Source organism: Erythrolamprus reginae, chromosome 4 (genome assembly GCF_031021105.1).
Source record: "Erythrolamprus reginae isolate rEryReg1 chromosome 4, rEryReg1.hap1, whole genome shotgun sequence".
NCBI lineage: Eukaryota > Metazoa > Chordata > Lepidosauria > Squamata > Dipsadidae > Erythrolamprus > Erythrolamprus reginae.
In genome coordinates, this window is record NC_091953.1 from 68,415,883 (window position 1) to 68,433,077 (window position 17,195).

The window sequence follows — 17,195 nt, forward strand, 5'->3', positions numbered from 1 at the left end:
GGCACTCGGCGCTTTCGAGCTGAGTCCTGGAGCGAATTCGCTTCAGGACTCAGCTCAAAAGCGCCGAGAGCCAGCGCCAGCGAACGGCTTGTCCCCGCTGGCTCTCGGCGCTTTCGAGCTGAGTCCTGGAGCGAATTCGCTTCAGGACTCAGCTCAAAAGCGTCGAGAGCCAGCGCCAGCGAACGGCTTGTCCCCGCTGGCTCTCGGCGCTTTCGAGCTGAGTCCTGGAGCGAATTCGCTTCAGGACTCAGCTCAAAAGCTCCGAGAGCCAGCGCCAGCGAACGGCTTGTCCCCGCTGGCTCTCGCCGCTTTTGAGCTGAGTCCTGGAGCGAATTCGCTTCAGGACTCAGCTCGAAAGCGGCGAGAATGAACGGCGTGGGCGGGCGAAGGGCAGGCGGCAGCGAGGAGTTTGCGTGGGCGGTGGGGAAACTCCTTGCTGATGCCCGCTGCTCGCCCTCCCGCCAGCAAGAGGGGGAAGACCCAGGGAAGCCGCCCAGCAGCTGATCTGCCGGGCCCCATCTACGCATGCGTGCCCATAGAAAAAAAGGGCACGCATGCGTAGATGGTGTTTTGACTTCCGGGTTCAAAAATCGCAAATTACCCTGTTCGCAGTGGTTGGGGACGCAATAACCGGGGGATCACTGTATTCAATTCATTCAAATATTGTTGTAGGATTTGATCCATTGCTAGAGTTTCTTCAACTCTCTTGTAAATTTAGTAAAGAGACATTATCCAGGTCATTCTCTTGGTATCACTTAGATACATGGAAACATAGAAGATTTACAGCAGAAAAAGACTTAATGGTCCATCTTGTCTGCCCTTATACTATTTCCTGTATTTTATTTTAGAATGGATATATGCTTATCCCAGGCATGTTTAAATTCAGTTACTGTGGATTTACCAACCACCTATGCTGGAAGTTTGTTCAAGGCATCTACTACTATTTCAGTAAAATATTTTCTCACGTTGCTTCTGATCTTTCCCCCAACTAACCTCATATTGTGCCCCCTTGTTCTTGTGTTCACTTTCCTATTAAAAATACTTCCCTCCTGAACTTATTTAACCCTTTAACATATTTAAATGTTTCGATCATATCCCCCCTTTCCCTTCTGTCCTCCAGATACAGATTCTGTCCCTTCTGCCCTTAATACAGATTAAGTCTTATCAGGAAAGACTGCATTAAGTCTTTCCTGATAAGTTTTATGCTTCAGACCTTCCACCATTTTTGTAGCCTGTCTTTGGACACGTTCAATTTTATCAATATCTTTTTGTAGGTGAGGTCTCCAGAACTGAACACAGTATAGTGATACCTTGTCTTACAAACTTAATTGGTTCCGGGACAAGGTTCTTAAGGTGAAATGTTTGTAAGAGAAACAATGTTTCCCATAGGAATCAATGGAAAAGCTATTAATGTGTGCAAGCCCAAATTTCACCCCTTTTGCCAGCCGAAGCGCCCGTTTTTGCACTGCTGGGATTCCCTTGAGGCTCCCCTCCATGGGAAACCCCACCTCCAGACTTCTGTGTTTTTGCAATGCTGTACGGGAATCCTAGCAGCGCAAAAACGGGTGCTTCGCTAGCAATGGAAGTCTGGAGGTGGGGTTTCCCAGCGAAGGGAGCATCAGTGAAATTGCAGCATCGCAAAAACTCCGAAGTCCTCGAAACCCCACCTTCAGACCTCTGTGTTTTTGCGATGCTGCGATTTCACTGTTTGTATGACAAGGCGTTTGTAAGACGAGGTATCACTATACAGTGGAACCTCGACATACGAGCAGCTCTACTTACGAGCTACTCGAGATAAGAGCTGGGAGGGGAGCGACATTTTTGTTCGCCTCCCGAGCTCACATTCGGGATACGAGCGCCAAGGAGCTGTCTCCTGAAGCCGAACACTAACTTCCGCTTTCGGCTTCAGGAGACAGCTCCTTGGCGCTCGTATCCCGCGTGTTTTAAAAGGTTGCAGCCGGCCTGGGGGGCTCGGGGGGGTGCTGGCAAGCCCCCCAGGCCGGCTGCAACCTTTTAAAACACGCGCGCCGCTTCGCAGCTCTCTGCTGAATCCGGAACGCTAACTTCCGCGTTCGGATTCAGCAGACAGCTGCGAAGCAGCGCGCGTGTTTTAAAACGTGGCAGCCGGCCTGGGGGGCTCGGGGGGAAGCCCCCGAGCCCCCCAGGCCGGCTGCAACCTTTTAAAACACGCGCGCTGCTTCGCAGCTGTCTGCTGAATCCGAACGCGGAACGTTCCGGATTCAGCAGAGAGCTGCGAAGCGGCGCAGGTGTTTTAAAATGTGGCAGCCAGCCTGGGGGGCTCGGGGGCTTCCCCCCGAGCCCCCCAGGCCGGCTGCCACGTTTTAAAACACGCGCGCTGCTTCACAGCTGTCTCTGAACCCTAACTTCTGCGTTCGGCGGCAGCGGTTTTTTTTTGTTGTTGCACGGATTAATTGACTTTACATTGTTTCCTATGGGAAACAATGTTTCGTCATACGAGCGTTCCGACTTACGAGCCTCCTTCCGGAACCAATTAGTCTCGTAAGTCGGGGTTCTACTGTATTCCAAATGTGGTCTTGCCAGTGCTCTATACAGCAGGATCACAATCTCACTCTTCCTGCTTGTTATACCTCTTACTATGCAGCAAGCATTCTACTTGTTTTTCCTACCGCCTGACCGCACTGTTCACCCATTTTGAGACTTATATTTTCCCTTTAATTTTTAATTTTTCAGTTTAGCTTCTTTTTTGAATATCCAGTAAAATGTCCTTATCCACATCATTACTTTCCACTTTTACTTGCATTTTAAATGCCTGCTCTATCTTGTAATCCACACTTTAAAAAAATCATTAATTCTTATTCTACAGTTTCACATCTGTTACTTTTTCATTAACATTTTTGGACAGAGTTTATCCGTACAAGCAATTATGAATATTGATGTTATTGTGGTTACTAATTTCTGGCCTCATTTTTCAAAGCTCTTAAATATTTCAAATATTGCAGCATATACAGTAGTATCATTTTGTAAATTCCAATACTAATCAAAATCATGTTTACACTTTTTTCTTTTGTTCCCTCTAATATCCAATTGAAATAATAAAATCTCTAATCTTTGTTATGATTTACCTACAAAAAATAATTCTGGTTCCTATTATATTTTATATAGTTAATTCCAAAATACAAAAATATTTTTTTCAATATTCCAAATTTGTCTGGCCCTTAATTTGTTTATAACTTTTCTAGTTCAAAGTCTTATTTAGTTTTCTGCTGTTTATTTCAAATTCTTTAACTTCTTAAACTTAGTTAATTTTTCTTTTGTTCAGAAATAAAGGTAGATACACTAGATCAGAATTACCTTTTGAAAAGACTATAGTAGCTTTAAGATACAGTGGTACCTCTATCTAAGAATGCCTCTACTTACGAACTTTTCTAGATAAGAGCTGGGTGTTCAATATTTTTTTGCCTCTTTTCAAGAACCATTTTCCACTTATGAACCCAAGCCTCCGAAACTGTAACTGGAAAAGAAGGGAGTAGACTCTGTGGGGCCTTTCTAGGAATTTCCTGGGAGGAAACAGGGCCAGAAAAGACAGGGAGAAGCCTCTGTGGCGCCTCTCTAGGAATCTCCTGGGAGGAAACAGACCTCCACCCTCTCGGTGGTTTCCCCAATTGCACACATTATTTGCTTTTACATTGATTCCTATGGGAAAAATTGCTTCTTCTTAAAAACCTTTCAACTAAACAACCTGGTCACGGAACAAATTAAGTTCTTAAGTAGAGGTACCACTGTACTTCTGAAGATGTACTTTCTGAAGGTGATCAGAAAGCAAGATTAATAAATGCAGTATTCTTTAAAAGGCTTTGCTGCAGTTGTGAATCTCTCATCTCCCAGTGTTCATATCCATAGAAGATTGTTGTCCTGCAATATCCTCACAAGCAGAGGTGGGGTTCTACCGGTTCTAACAGGTTCTCTAGGACCTCTTGTTAATTTTCTAAACAGTTTGGAGAACTGGTTGTTAAAAGAACTCCACTTTACAGGGTTAACCTGTAAGGAATTACAACATTCTATTGTTTCTCTAGCCTAACCTTTACTGTCCTGCTTGCATAAACTGCCTTTTCCTTAACCCTTATTACATTCTTGGCAGTATGTCTCCAGAGTTTCCCCCCCACCCCCTTTGCTGGTACTTTTTTTTTCTTTGCTTGACTTTCTTAGAGGGGAAGGATTGTTTTAAGCTTTTTACACTGATGTTGGGGGGAAATACTCCCTTGTCAGAGTTCTTCCAGCACAGAGCTGCTGGAAAGAAGCTTTTAATGACAAGGAACCAAGATGAGTGAAATTCAGTATGGCTTCTTGGCTAGCTAGAAAGATTGACATTCAAATGAGTTTACATACTCATTCTGACTTTTGGTTTAAAACTGTTTTTGATAAAGTTTAATTTTGGGCTTGCTGATGTTTAATGCTATGTTTATTAATCAGACAATTTTTTTCCTATTCAGCTTTGTTTGAAAGGAAAAATATTAATCTCTGTTCCTAAAAAAGAAGCAGCTCCAGAAATCTGGTTACTTCCTGTGTCTATTTGTTCTGGTAATTGGTTTAACAAGTAACAGCTACTGTGTTTGTTCCTTTGCTTCATTCTAAGTTAGGCTTATCTCAAGTGCTTTTCAGTCTGGGGAGGGATGTTCCTTCACTGCTTTAGTGGTTCTTTGCACTGTCCTTTTGGGTCTACTTCCAAGAGGCAGGATGCAAACTTGGCACTGATTTTTTTTGCTGTCTTTAGTGTGGGTGTGGGTGGGTGTGGGGGGGATGTGACTTTACTAGATGATTTCTTTAGGGTATCTTATGAGATGAGTGAGACCAGTTGGTATCTTTAAGTGGTGCAAATGTATCTAGGATTGCTTCTCCTGGGTGTGCTCTTTCTGGAGAGCTTAAATGACCTCTCTGTTAAAGGGTTTCACTTTGTGAGCAAGAATTGGCTGCTGATAGTTATCATTGCATTTTAACCTTTTTAAATCCTCAGAGTGCTCTAGCACTCTACCTAATTTGTAACTCTTAACTTTCAGTTATTTCTAATCTAATGATTGGTATATAAAGCAGCTTCTGGAAAGCAAAGAAGCTTTTTGTATTTTTTTACAGGTAATCCTTGACTTAAAATAGTTCATTTAATGACCATTCAAATTACAATGGCACTGAAAAAAGTGACTTATGACTGGTTTTCACACTTATGATCCTTGCAGCACCACCTTGGTCATGAGAGGCCAGGTGTGGGGAAGTGCCCCTCGACATGAGTGATGTCAAGTTGGCCACGCCCACCCAGTCACATGACCATCCGAAAACACTGTGTGCACATAGGGACTATTCAGAGGGCTGAAAATGTTATTTTGATCACTCCTCAGACTTACGACTATCCTCACATTTTACATTTTGTGCCCTATCTTGTCATCTTGGTGAAGAGAAGCATCACAGTTCTGAAATGAATGACATGGTTGTTAAGAATGCTGCAACGGGCATAAATGTGAAGACATTTGTAAGTGTAACTTGTCATCATTCACTTTTTCAGTCCTCTGAATAGTCCTTGTGCACATAGCTGCACCCACCCGGTCCCATGACCACTAAGCCACGACCCCAAATAAGAAACGCACATAGAACAATTGTTTAAAAAATTGAATCCCATCAGTGCTCACAAGGATCTCGCATCTGGGGCACATGAGAGCTATCTTATTTCCTCTCTTTGTCCAGAGAGGTTCTAAAGAACTGATTGTTTGAAACTTTCCCCAGGTTACTATCTCCACTATCCTGGAGATGTGCCTAACTCACCATTAGCATATTGATTTACATATATTTTTATTTACATGTGTACACATGCTCACACATGAGTATATGTATACTCCAGAGGTGGTTTGTGGATAATTTTGCTGCTGGTTTGCTCAGAGTTGTGCTGGGTGTGCACGCACTCACAGCACCAAAAAAAAAAAAAAAGAAGCTTATGTGCAGAAGCAAAAATTGAGGAAAATCCAAGATAGCAATGCCCACGGACTGGCACCTAAAGAACTGGCTCTGTGACATTAGTGTCGCTTTACTGATGGTTCTAAAGAGCCGTTAAGAACCAGTAGGAAGCCACTTCTGGCATACTCAGTGTGTGTGCATTTTGTGTGTATGGAAGCCAGTTTGGTATAGTGGTTGGGTAAGGCTCTAGCACTCAGGGGAATGTGAGATCTAGGCCTCTCTTAGGCATGAAAGCCAGCTGGGCGACTTGGTTTGGTCACTGTCTCAGCTCAACTTACCTCACAGGGTTGTTACGGGGGAAATGGGAGACAAAAATAAAGATATGTTTGCCTCCTTGATTTACATATAAAAAGATGGGATAAAAATACTATCATCATTCTTTTGGATATGTATCTAAGTACAGTACAAGAATTTGTATAGGGGCTTTTGAAAATGTTGCTTTTTAGATGGAAATTCTTACCATATCTGCATAGTTGAAGCCAAGACTACAGAGTGAATGAACTTTGTTCTAATGAATACCACTATTCTTGCATATCTTGTTTACTTCAGGTTTTGGCTTGGGCAGCAGCGTTGCAAACAATCGATAAAACATTTGCCTACAGTAAGCAGTGAAACATTGCAGCTAGTTAATCATGCTACTCATCCTGTGGGAAATCTTTCCAACCACAAACTTTTCATCAAGCTTACCCGACTTCCACAATATTTCATTGTAAGTTAATGAGATTTCATCATAAGAATGTGGTCTTCTCAATAACAAATTGTACGTTTGTGTAATGTAAAGAATGTATTAAAGTAGGATCAGTGTGATGGCTATCTTCAGGCTTAATTTTATGAAATACCGTATTTTCGGAGTATAAGACGCACCGATGTATAAGACACCTTAATTTTGGGGGAGCAAAACAAGAAAAAAACAATTTGATAGTGAGCAGCACAGATTTCCCCATTTTAAAAGAATTTGGTTGTACATAAGCTCCTATTGTTTGAAAGTAAATTGGCATGTAGTCATGGACAAAGACTATAATAGCACATCTGTTTTATCTATTAGTAGAGCAAAGATTTATTAAAGTGGTAATGGTGCAACTTTTCTTAATGGCTGTTCTGCACAAAGCAAGCTGGGAGAGAGAGAGAAAATCATTGAAATGCCAGTTGTGGAGGAAAAGGGTTTTCCTAAACTGCATTTAGGGATTTTGATTTGGATGCCTATTTAATTTGAAGTCAGCTGGCACTATAAAAATAATAAACAAAATGAAAAATAAATGTTCGCTTTTTAACAGGAAATGCAATCTTATTCCTTAAATTCCTTGAGTCACTTTGGAGTTGGATGGCTCTAGGAGTCAAATAAAATAAGAAGGGAAGGGAGGGAGGGAGGAAACAGGGAAGGGAGGAAAGAAGGAAAGCTTTCTATATTGAAAAGCATGAGGGAATGGAGAATTCTAAAAGAAAAACCTAATGGCTCATAAATTTTACTTATTTACATTCCACTGCAATTCTGCAATATCTGAGATGTGGAAAATTAAAATCTGTAGGATTTAAAACAGCAGTAAACTAAATCATAAAATTAAAAGACCTAACCAAAAAAGCAGAACCTGAAAACAAAAATAAAAAAGATGATACAGTGAATAAACATCATTGCACATTCTCTTTCTCATTTTAACTGCATGTTAAATGCTGGCACGGTGAGATGAAGTGACAACTGACAGTTTTGGATTTGAGATTCCTATGTGGCTTTTGGAGATTCCAGCAATGCCAGGAGAGCTGTGATCTCGTACCCCATGGCTTCTCTTTCCACACAGTTGGATGTCCCATATATGGAATTGGAGACGAAAATGTTTTCAGGCGGCAACACGCAATCCCCTCCCCGATTCCAAACAGCAGAGCACCCGGCTGTGTGGAGGGAGAGGTTCCAGGGCATGGGATCACAGTTCTTTTAGTGATGCTGGCATCTTTGAAGGCTGCACAGGAGTCCTGAGCCCCAAACTGTCAGTTGTGCAGAGACCAAAGGGGTGCATCACATTTTGGGCGGCGGACAGCTCTGCTTGTATGCTCCATTTTTTAAATCGAGGAAAGAGTTTTGGGCAGCAGCGACGGCCAGAATTGCCCGCCACCTGAAATGCGATATTCTTTTTTGGTCTCCGCATGCTCCGATTTTGGAATTAAAGAGGGGATCTCTGTGCAGCCACCTGAAAACCTCTGAAGGGTGGGGGCTGGCGAGTGGGCGGGGGTACATTTGGAGTATAAGACGCACCCAGTTTTTGACCCTCTTTGTGAGTAAAAAGATGTGTCTTATATTCTGAAAAATACGGTAGTTGCTCCATTGAAATGCTGAGAAAAAGTTAACTGGCACCTTACACTTGAAAGGAAGGCAATTAGGAATTGAGTAACAATATATAAAATCGTTATCCAATCATAATAGGATCATTTAAATTGTCTTAATTATTTTACCTTTTCTGCTAAGCAAGGGTGGATTCCTCCCGATTTGGACTGTTTCACCCAAACTGTTAACGACCCATTGGTGATGACGTCACCGAACCGGATCGGTCGGTACCAGTCCTTCGGCGTCGCCAAAAATCTTTTTGAATTTTTTCCGGGTTCTTTCTTCTGTGTATATACAGAAACTGAGTTTCCAGCACTGTGCAGTTGTAACACCAAAAGTTACTTCAGTGAGATTCTTACAATACTTTCATTACTTTTGATAACATCATTAGGGCCCAGAATTTACAGAAGTTGAACTTGCTTCAAGGATATCAACTAGTCAAGTAAATATGATACTGGGTGAATGATATCTTAAGTTGACTAAGCCTTAAGAAGATTACTTTTATACCATTGGTTTTTATGTGTATGATTCTATAGTTTTACATTTTTAATTTTTAAAAAATTAGCAGTAAACCTTATATTTTAGAATGCTTATGTCGGTTTCAAAAGTGTGTTAGTATGAAACGTTGAAATAGAATACTTATGGATTACTGTTGAAGAATCTTAAGGTCAAACATTTTTAATTTAATCTGCTTCATGTTTCAGTAATTGATTTACTTTTTCTTCAGTTGTTTAAAAAAGATTTCAAAGAAAAGTTGCTGACTATACATACCATTTGATGTGCTATGTTTTTCGCTGTACTTGTGATAATATTCATATATTGAAATTGAAATTTAGCTTTATTTGGATGCATTGATATCAGTGAAACTCAATTTGTTTTATCTAACTTAAATCTCACTTATTTCAGTATGATCTGCTCTGAATAAGTTAAATCTAAATTTCTCTGAAGTTTGTTTAGAAAATCTGGATTTCTTTGAGATTTATATTAATTCTGATGATATATTAATTTGTAGTATATTTCCAAGCTTAGTGTGACTTTTCAACATCCTAGGTAGTGGAAATGTTTGATGTTCCCAATAATCCCACACAGTTAGAATACAAATACTACTTTCTTTCGGTGAGTTATGCTGACGGAGATGATAGCCCTGCCACTGCAGTTTTACTCCAACAATATAAGCCAAATATTGAAGAATTGGTTTTGGACACAAAAAGTATCAAACAAGCAAAAAGTGGCGCAAAACGCAAGGTATGGATTTGATCACAAGCATTTACTACTTTCAATGGATAAATAATTTATTTCTGTTAGCTGAAAATAAAAGGGTGAGTACTACAACATTTCGTGACACACCATGAGCCTTGGTGGCTCAGCAGTTAGAATGCAGTACTGCAAGCTGCTTCTGCTGAATGCTGTCTGTAGTTCACCAGTTCAATTCTCATCAGGTTCAAGGTTGACTCAGCCTTCCATCCTTTTGGGGTAGGTAAAATGAGGACCCAGATTGTTGGGGGTGATATGTTGACTCTGTAAACTTCTTAGAGAGGGCTGTAAAGCAATGTGACGTGCTATACAAGTCTATGTGCTATTGCTATTTCGCTTAATTAGATAAATGGGGCTTATGATGACAATAAATCCGTTAAACTGCATATCTCTTGTTCTAAGACAAAATAATGTGTTTGAAGTAGCATTTTAAATATTACCTCATGTAATAATAAAGTTGCCTATATTTCTAGTGTTTTGCACTTTTTAAACAGAAATTAATACTTTCTTTATAAAAGTGTACTTTCAAGTTATTTTTTTAGCACTATTTACATCTACAAAAGTTTATAATGGATTAAAACAGTTTACACTCTGAAGTGCTGCAAACTTACTTGCAGTGTTCTTTCTAATATACTCAAGCTCAAAATGAATACAATTGAATAGACATTTATATTAATGTTTAATATTTGTTTCCAAGTCGCTGCACACATAGAAGTACAGTAATACCTCATGATACGAACTTAATTGGTGCAAGGGAGAGGTTCGTAAGACGAAAGGTTCGTAAGACGAAACATTGTTTCCCATAGGAAACAATGTAAAGTCAATTAATCCGTGCAACCAAAAAAAACCCTGCAAAAAAACGGCTTTTGGCGACTGCTGGGAAGCCACGCGGCTGTTTCAAAAGGTGACAGCCGGCCTGGGGGGCTTGCCAGCACCCCCCCGAACCTGGGTTCGGGGTTTGGGGGGGTGCTGGGAAGCCCCCCAGGCCGGCTGCGACCTCTTAAAAGAGCCGCGCCGCTTCCCATCTGTCTCCTGAAGCCGAACGGCAAAGCCGAACTTCCATGTTCGGCTTCAGGAGACAGCTGCGAAGCGGCGCGGGTGTTTTAAAAGGTTGCAGCCGGCCTGGGATGCTTGCCAGCACCCCCGCCGAACTTCCGGGTTCGGGGTTCGGGAGGGTGCTGGCAAGCCCCCCAGGCCGGCTGCGACCTTTTAAAACACCCGCACCGCTTCGCAGCTGTCTCCCGAAGCCGAACGCGGAAGTTCGGCATTAGCGTTCGGCTTCAGGAGACAGCTGGGAAGCAGCGCGGGTGTTTTAAAAGGTCGCAGCCGGCCTGGGGGGCTTGCCAGCACCCCTCCGAACCCCGAACTTTTGCCGAACTTCCAGGTTCGGGGTTCGGGGGGGTGCTGGGAAGCCCCCCAGGCCGGCTGCGACCTTTTAAAACACCCGCGCCGCTTCGCATCTGTCTCCTGAAGCCGAACGCTAAAGCCGGACTTCCGTTTTCGGCTTCGGGAGACAGCTGCGAAGCGGCGCGGGTGTTTTAAAAGGTCGCAGCCGGCCTGGGGGGCTTCCCAGCACCCCCCCGAATCCGGAAGTTCGGCAAAAGTTTGGGGTTCGGGGGGGTGCTGGCAAGCCCCCCAGGCCGGCTGCGACCTTTTAAAACACCCGTGCTGCTTCCCAGCTGTCTCCTGAAGCCGAACGCTAATGCCGAACTTCCGCGTTCGGCTTCGGGAGACAGCTGCGAAGCGGCGCGGGTGTTTTAAAAGGTCGCAGCCGGCGAACCCCGAACCCGGAAGTTCGGCAAAAGTTCGGGGTTCGGGGGGTGCTGGCAAGCCCCCCAGGCCGGCTGCGACCTTTTAAAACACCCGCACTGCTTCCCAGCTGTCTCCTGAAGCTGAACGCTAATGCCGAACTTCCGTGTTCGGCTTCAGGAGACAGCTGCGAAGCGGCGCGGGTGTTTTAAAAGGTTGCAGCCGGCCTGGGGGGCTTCCCAGCACCACCCCGAACCCCGAACCCGGAAGTTCGGCAAAAGTTCGGGGTTCGGGGGGGTGCTGGCAAGCCCCCCAGGCCGGCTGTGACCTTTTAAAACACCCGCGCCACTTCCCAGCTGTCTCCTGAAGCCAAACGCTAAAGCCGAACTTCCGCGTTCGGCTTCGGGAGACAGCTGCGAAGCAGCGCGGGTGTTTTAAAAGGTCACAGCCGGCGAACCCCGAACCCGGAAGTTCGGCAAAAGTTCGGGGTTCGGGGGGGTGCTGGCAAGCCCCCCAGGCCGGCTGCGACCTTTTAAAACACCCGCGCCGCTTCGCAGCTGTCTCCTGAAGCCGAACGCTAAAGCCGAACTTCCGTTTTCGGCTTCGGGAGTCAGCTGCGAAGCGGCGCGGGTGTTTTAAAAGGTCGCAGCCGGCCTGGGGGGCTTCCCAGCAACCTCCCGAACCGAACCCGGGGTTCAGCAAAATTTTGCCTCTTCTTACGAACTTTGTTCGAGTTACGAACCGGCGTTCGGGAGGCTTCTGGAAAGCCCCGCCGCCCGGCTGTTACCTTTTAAAAAAGCCATGCGGCTTCCCAGCAGTCTCCGAACGCCGGTTCGTAACTCGAAAAAAGTTCGTAAGAAGAGGCAAAATTTTTCTGAACCCCGGGTTCGTATCACGAGTTGTTCGTAAGACGAGGGGTTCGTATCTTGAGGTACCACTGTATAGTCTAAATATAGTAGCCATGAATTCTGAATAGTTCATACAAAACAAATCAATTTCTTACTATGATGTGTATACTTGTAATTTACATTTTATTCTACCTTTGTATTTGAAAGAATATGTATTTTTAAAAACATTTTTTTCTACTCTTTTGTAGTTGTCTGATGAACTGTGTCCTACAGAACCCAAAAAACCAAAACAGTCTGGAGAAATGTGTGCATTCAATAAAGTTTTAGCTCATATTGTAGCAATGTGTGATACAAATATGCCTTTTATAGGACTCCGCATGGAAGTAGGTAACAAATTGTATTTGCTGAATTGAAACAGATAACAGATTGTCTATGAAGTACCCAACTTTAAAAATAGGAAGAAATAAGACTGGCCTGTCATGTATTATTAAACCATAATACGATTTAACTGTTTTTGTTGTAGTATAATATGGAATCCAAACTTGACAATAAATCAGGCCATAGTGGCTTGATACAGTGGTGGGCTCCTGCCGTTACGGCTAATTGTGCGCAACTCCGCGGCTCTGGCGTGTGAGTGTAGGATTGAGCCCAATTTTGCTTCCCGCACCTGTACAGGTAGCAAAATCTCACACGGGATGCATATTTCAGTGAGGTTTTTTGCTTCCCCACATGTGCATGTGGAGAAGCAAAAAAACTTACTGAAACATGCGTGCACGTGCGTCCCCATATGAGATTTTGCTACCTGCACAGGTGTGGGAAGCAAAATTGCACTCAATTCCGCACTCACACGCCAGAGCCGCAGAGTTGTGCACAATTAGCCGTACCAGCAGGAGCCCACCACTGTATCAAGCCACTGTGGCCTGATTTATTGTTTTCTTGCACGCCAGAGCCACAGAGCTGCGCATAATTAACCATAATGGCAAGAGTCCACCACTGGCTTGATTAAAAGCATGTGGATAAGGTTACAGCAATTGTGACATGAGATAATACTGAAACCTGGCTGGGCCCGGAGGGAGGTGTCCCTCTCTCTGAAATTTGCCCAGCCGGGTTTCAGATATGGCATCAACCTCGACCCCAGGGAAGGGGGGGAGGAGTGGCTATTATAGCCAGGGAGAGCCTTTGCCTGCGTAGACTCATTGCTCCGGAAATTGCAGGTTGCGAGTCTCTCTTGCTGAAGTTGGACTTAGGGGTTCAGGTGGGCTTATTTCTCACGTACCTGCCTCCCAGCTGCGTGTCAAAAGCCCTGCCTGTGCTACTTGAGGAGGTAGCCGGGTTGGCGGTGGAGTTCCCCGGACTTATTGTCCTGGGGGACTTCAACCTGCCGTCACTCGGCGAAACCTCTGGGCTGGCACAGGAGTTCATGGCCACCATGACAGCCATGGACCTGACTCAAGTAGTACAGGGTCCGACTCACGAGGGAGGGCACGCACCTGACATGGTATTCCTTTCCGAGCAATTGAGCAATGGTTCGAGACTAAGGGGCTTAGAAGCGTTGCCTTTGTCATGGTCAGACCATTTTCTGCTACGGCTTGACTTCCTGGCTCCAATCCTTCCCCGCAGGGAGGCGGAACCAATGAAGATGTTCCGCCCCAGACGCCTGATGGACCCAGAGGGCTTTCAGACGGCGCTTGGGGTTATTCCAGAGGCACTCGTCCACAGTTCGGCGGAGTCCCTCGCTGAGGCCTGGAACAGGGCTGCGGCAGGGGCTCTTGACCGGATTGCGCCTTTGCGACCTCTCCGCGGCGCTAGACCCTGTAGAGCCCCATGATTCAACGAGGAGCTCCGGGTGTTGAAACGCCAAAAGAGACGTCTAGAGAAGCGATGGAGGAAGAGTAGGTCCGAAGCTGATCGAACACTTGTAAGAGCTTTTATTAAGACTTACAAAGTGGCGCTCAAGGCGGCAAGATGCGCGTACCATGCCGCCTTGATTGCATCAGCGGAATCCCGCCCGGCTGCTCTGTTTAGGGTGACCCGCTCCCTTCTTAATCAGGGGGGAGTTGGGGAGCCCTTGCAGAGTAGTGCCGAGGAGTTTAATACGTTTTTCGCTGATAAAGTCGCTCAGATCCGGGCCGACCTCGACTCCAATTGTAAAACAGAGTCGACTGACAACGAGTCAGTCGAGGTGACTGGGGCACGTACTTGTCCACCTGTCTGGGAAGAGTTTGATCTGGTGACACCTGATGAAGTGGACAAGGCCATCGGAGCTGTGAGTTCTGCCACCTGCTTACTGGATCCGTGTCCCTCCTGGTTGGTCTCGGCCAGCAGGGAGGTGACACGGAGCTGGGCCCAGGAGATTACCAACGCTTCCTTGGGGAGGGGAGTTTTTCCATCACTCTATAAAGAAGCGCTTGTGCGCCCCCTCCTCAAGAAGCCCTCCCTGGACCCAGCCGTACTTAACAACTATCGTCCAGTCTCCAACCTTCCCTTTATGGGGAAGGTTGTCGAGAAGGTGGTGGCACTCCAGCTCCAGCGGTCCTTGGAAGAAGCTGATTATCTAGGTCCCCAGCAGTCGGGTTTCAGGCCCGGTTACAGCACGGAAACCGCTTTGGTCGCGTTGATGGATGATCTCTGGCGGGCCCGGGACAGGGGTTTATCCTCTGTCCTGGTGCTCCTCGATCTCTCAGCGGCTTTCGATACCATCGACCATGGTATCCTTCTGCGCCGGTTGGAGGGGTTGGGGGTGGGAGGCACTGTTCTTCAGTGGTTCTCCTCCTACCTCTCTGGCCGGTCGCAGTCGGTGTTAGTGGGGGGTCAGAGGTCGGCTCCGAGGTCTCTCCCTTGTGGGGTGCCTCAGGGGTCGGTCCTCTCCCCCTTGCTATTTAACATCTACATGAAACCGCTGGGTGAGATCATCCAAGGACATGGGGTGAGGTATCATCAATATGCCGATGATACCCAGCTTTACATCTCCACCCCATGCCCAGTCAACGAAGCAGTGGAAGTGATGTGCCGGTGCCTGGAGGCTGTTGGGGCCTGGATGGGTGTCAACAGACTCAAACTCAACCCGGATAAGACGGAGTGGCTGTGGGTTTTGCCTCCCAAGGACAATTCCATCTGTCCGTCCATTACCCTGGGGGGGGGAATTATTGACCCCCTCAGAGAGGGTCCGCAACTTGGGCGTCCTCCTCGATCCACAGCTCACATTAGAAAACCATCTCTCAGCTGTGGCGAGGGGGGCGTTTGCCCAGGTTCGCCTGGTGCACCAGTTGCGGCCCTATCTGGACCGGGACTCATTGCTCACAGTCACTCATGCCCTCATCACCTCGAGGTTCGACTACTGTAATGCTCTCTACATGGGGCTACCTTTGAAAAGTGTTCGGAAACTTCAGATCGTGCAGAATGCAGCTGCGAGAGCAGTCATGGGCTTACCTAGGTACGCCCATGTTTCACCATCACTCCGCAGTCTGCATTGGCTGCCGATCAATTTCCGGTCACAATTCAAAGTGTTGGTTATGACCTTTAAAGCCCTTCATGGCATCGGACCAGAATATCTCCGAGACCGCCTCCTGCCGCACGAATCCCAGCGACCGATTAGGTCCCACAGAGTGGGCCTTCTCCGGGTCCCGTCAACTAAACAATGTTGGTTGGCGGGTCCCAGGGGAAGAGCCTTCTCTGTGGCGGCGCCGGCTCTCTGGAACCAACTCCCCCCGGAGATTAGAACTGCCCCTACTCTTCCTGCCTTCCGAAAACTCCTTAAGACTCACCTTTGCCGTCAGGCATGGGGAAACTAAACATCTCCCCTGGGCATGTTAATTTATACATGGTATGCTTGTGTGTGTGTTTGCTATTACATGGGGTTTTTCTTAAATCGTTAAATATTTTAATTAATTGGATTGTTGTGACTGTTTTTTACTTGTTGTGAGCCGCCCCGAGTCTTCGGAGAGGGGCGGCATACAAGTCCAACTAATAAATAAATAAATAAATAATAGGGATCCTTGACCTGCACTTCTTAAATATGCTGCCTGTTGCTTTAAGGAAAGATTTAAGTTTTGATCAGAATTTGAAGTGTTTAATCACAGTCTCTCTGTGTATGTGTATGAGAGCGAGAGAAAGAGAGAAAAAGAGAAAGAGAATTGGGGTGGTGATGATTATAGTATGATTGGAAAAGAAATTTAATTCCTGCCCAACCTTTACTAGCAGTTGTCATTGAAAACAGTTGTGCTTTCTTCTGTATAATAAAGTAACATGCTTATCTATATATATATTTTATTTTTGTTCTTATCTATTGCTCTATCCGTGTGTGTGTGTGTGTTTGTGCACACAGGAAAACATGTCCTGAGTCATAGGATTGAGAGTTTAGGACTTTGAATGGAGGAGTCACCAATATTCCAAGCTGTTACTCAATTACTTCTCCCATAGGGAATCATTGGGGGTGGGGGTTCTTCTCAGCCCACAGTCTGACTTAACCTATTTTTTAACTCTGTCTTGGAGGTTTGATTCCCCACACACTGAATATGTGTATTACAATTCAATAACAGTTCCTTTTCAATGTGCCTTTGTTTAGATGTCCATATGACTACATTAGCCTTCTTTGATATAATATATTCTCTTATAATAAATATTTTAGATGTTAAATATTAGGTAACTATTTTATCCTATAGAGCAGTGTAGGTGAACCTTTTTGGCACTGAGTGCCCAAACAAAAATATGTGTGCGTGCACATGCACTGGAACGCCAGAGTGCTGGAAACTCAAAGACCAGCCGGCAGGCGCTCATGCCCACAGAGAAGTGCCATCTCTGGTACGCGTGCCATAGGTTCACCATATAGAGAAATATAAGATTTAACATGATTGTCCTATACAGTATATGTCTTGTTTCTGGTTTTATGTGTTTTTAGTATGAGATTGATTAATGCGCTGTAACAACTTGAAGCAATTGTATCACTCATTTTATATATAAAAGCTGATCCTTTCCCTGGTTGGATTTTATTTCTTGTAATAGTTACTACAGGCTGAAATATTCATGTGATAAGTGATACCATAGAGCTTGAA

At 45.1% G+C, this 17,195-nt stretch overlaps 1 protein-coding gene across 6 annotated transcripts in view; it reads left to right on the forward strand.

Moving 5' to 3' along the window:
* Positions 1-17,195, forward strand: part of MED14 (mediator complex subunit 14) — a 130,788-nt gene that overhangs the window by 40,753 nt on the left and 72,840 nt on the right. For all 6 annotated transcript variants that reach the window (XM_070750552.1, XM_070750556.1, XM_070750554.1 and 3 more), the window contains 3 exons: positions 6,529-6,688; positions 9,344-9,538; positions 12,393-12,527. In XM_070750552.1, the coding sequence (XP_070606653.1) occupies positions 6,529-6,688; positions 9,344-9,538; positions 12,393-12,527 (490 nt within the window). The remainder of the gene's footprint in view (positions 1-6,528; positions 6,689-9,343; positions 9,539-12,392; positions 12,528-17,195) is intronic.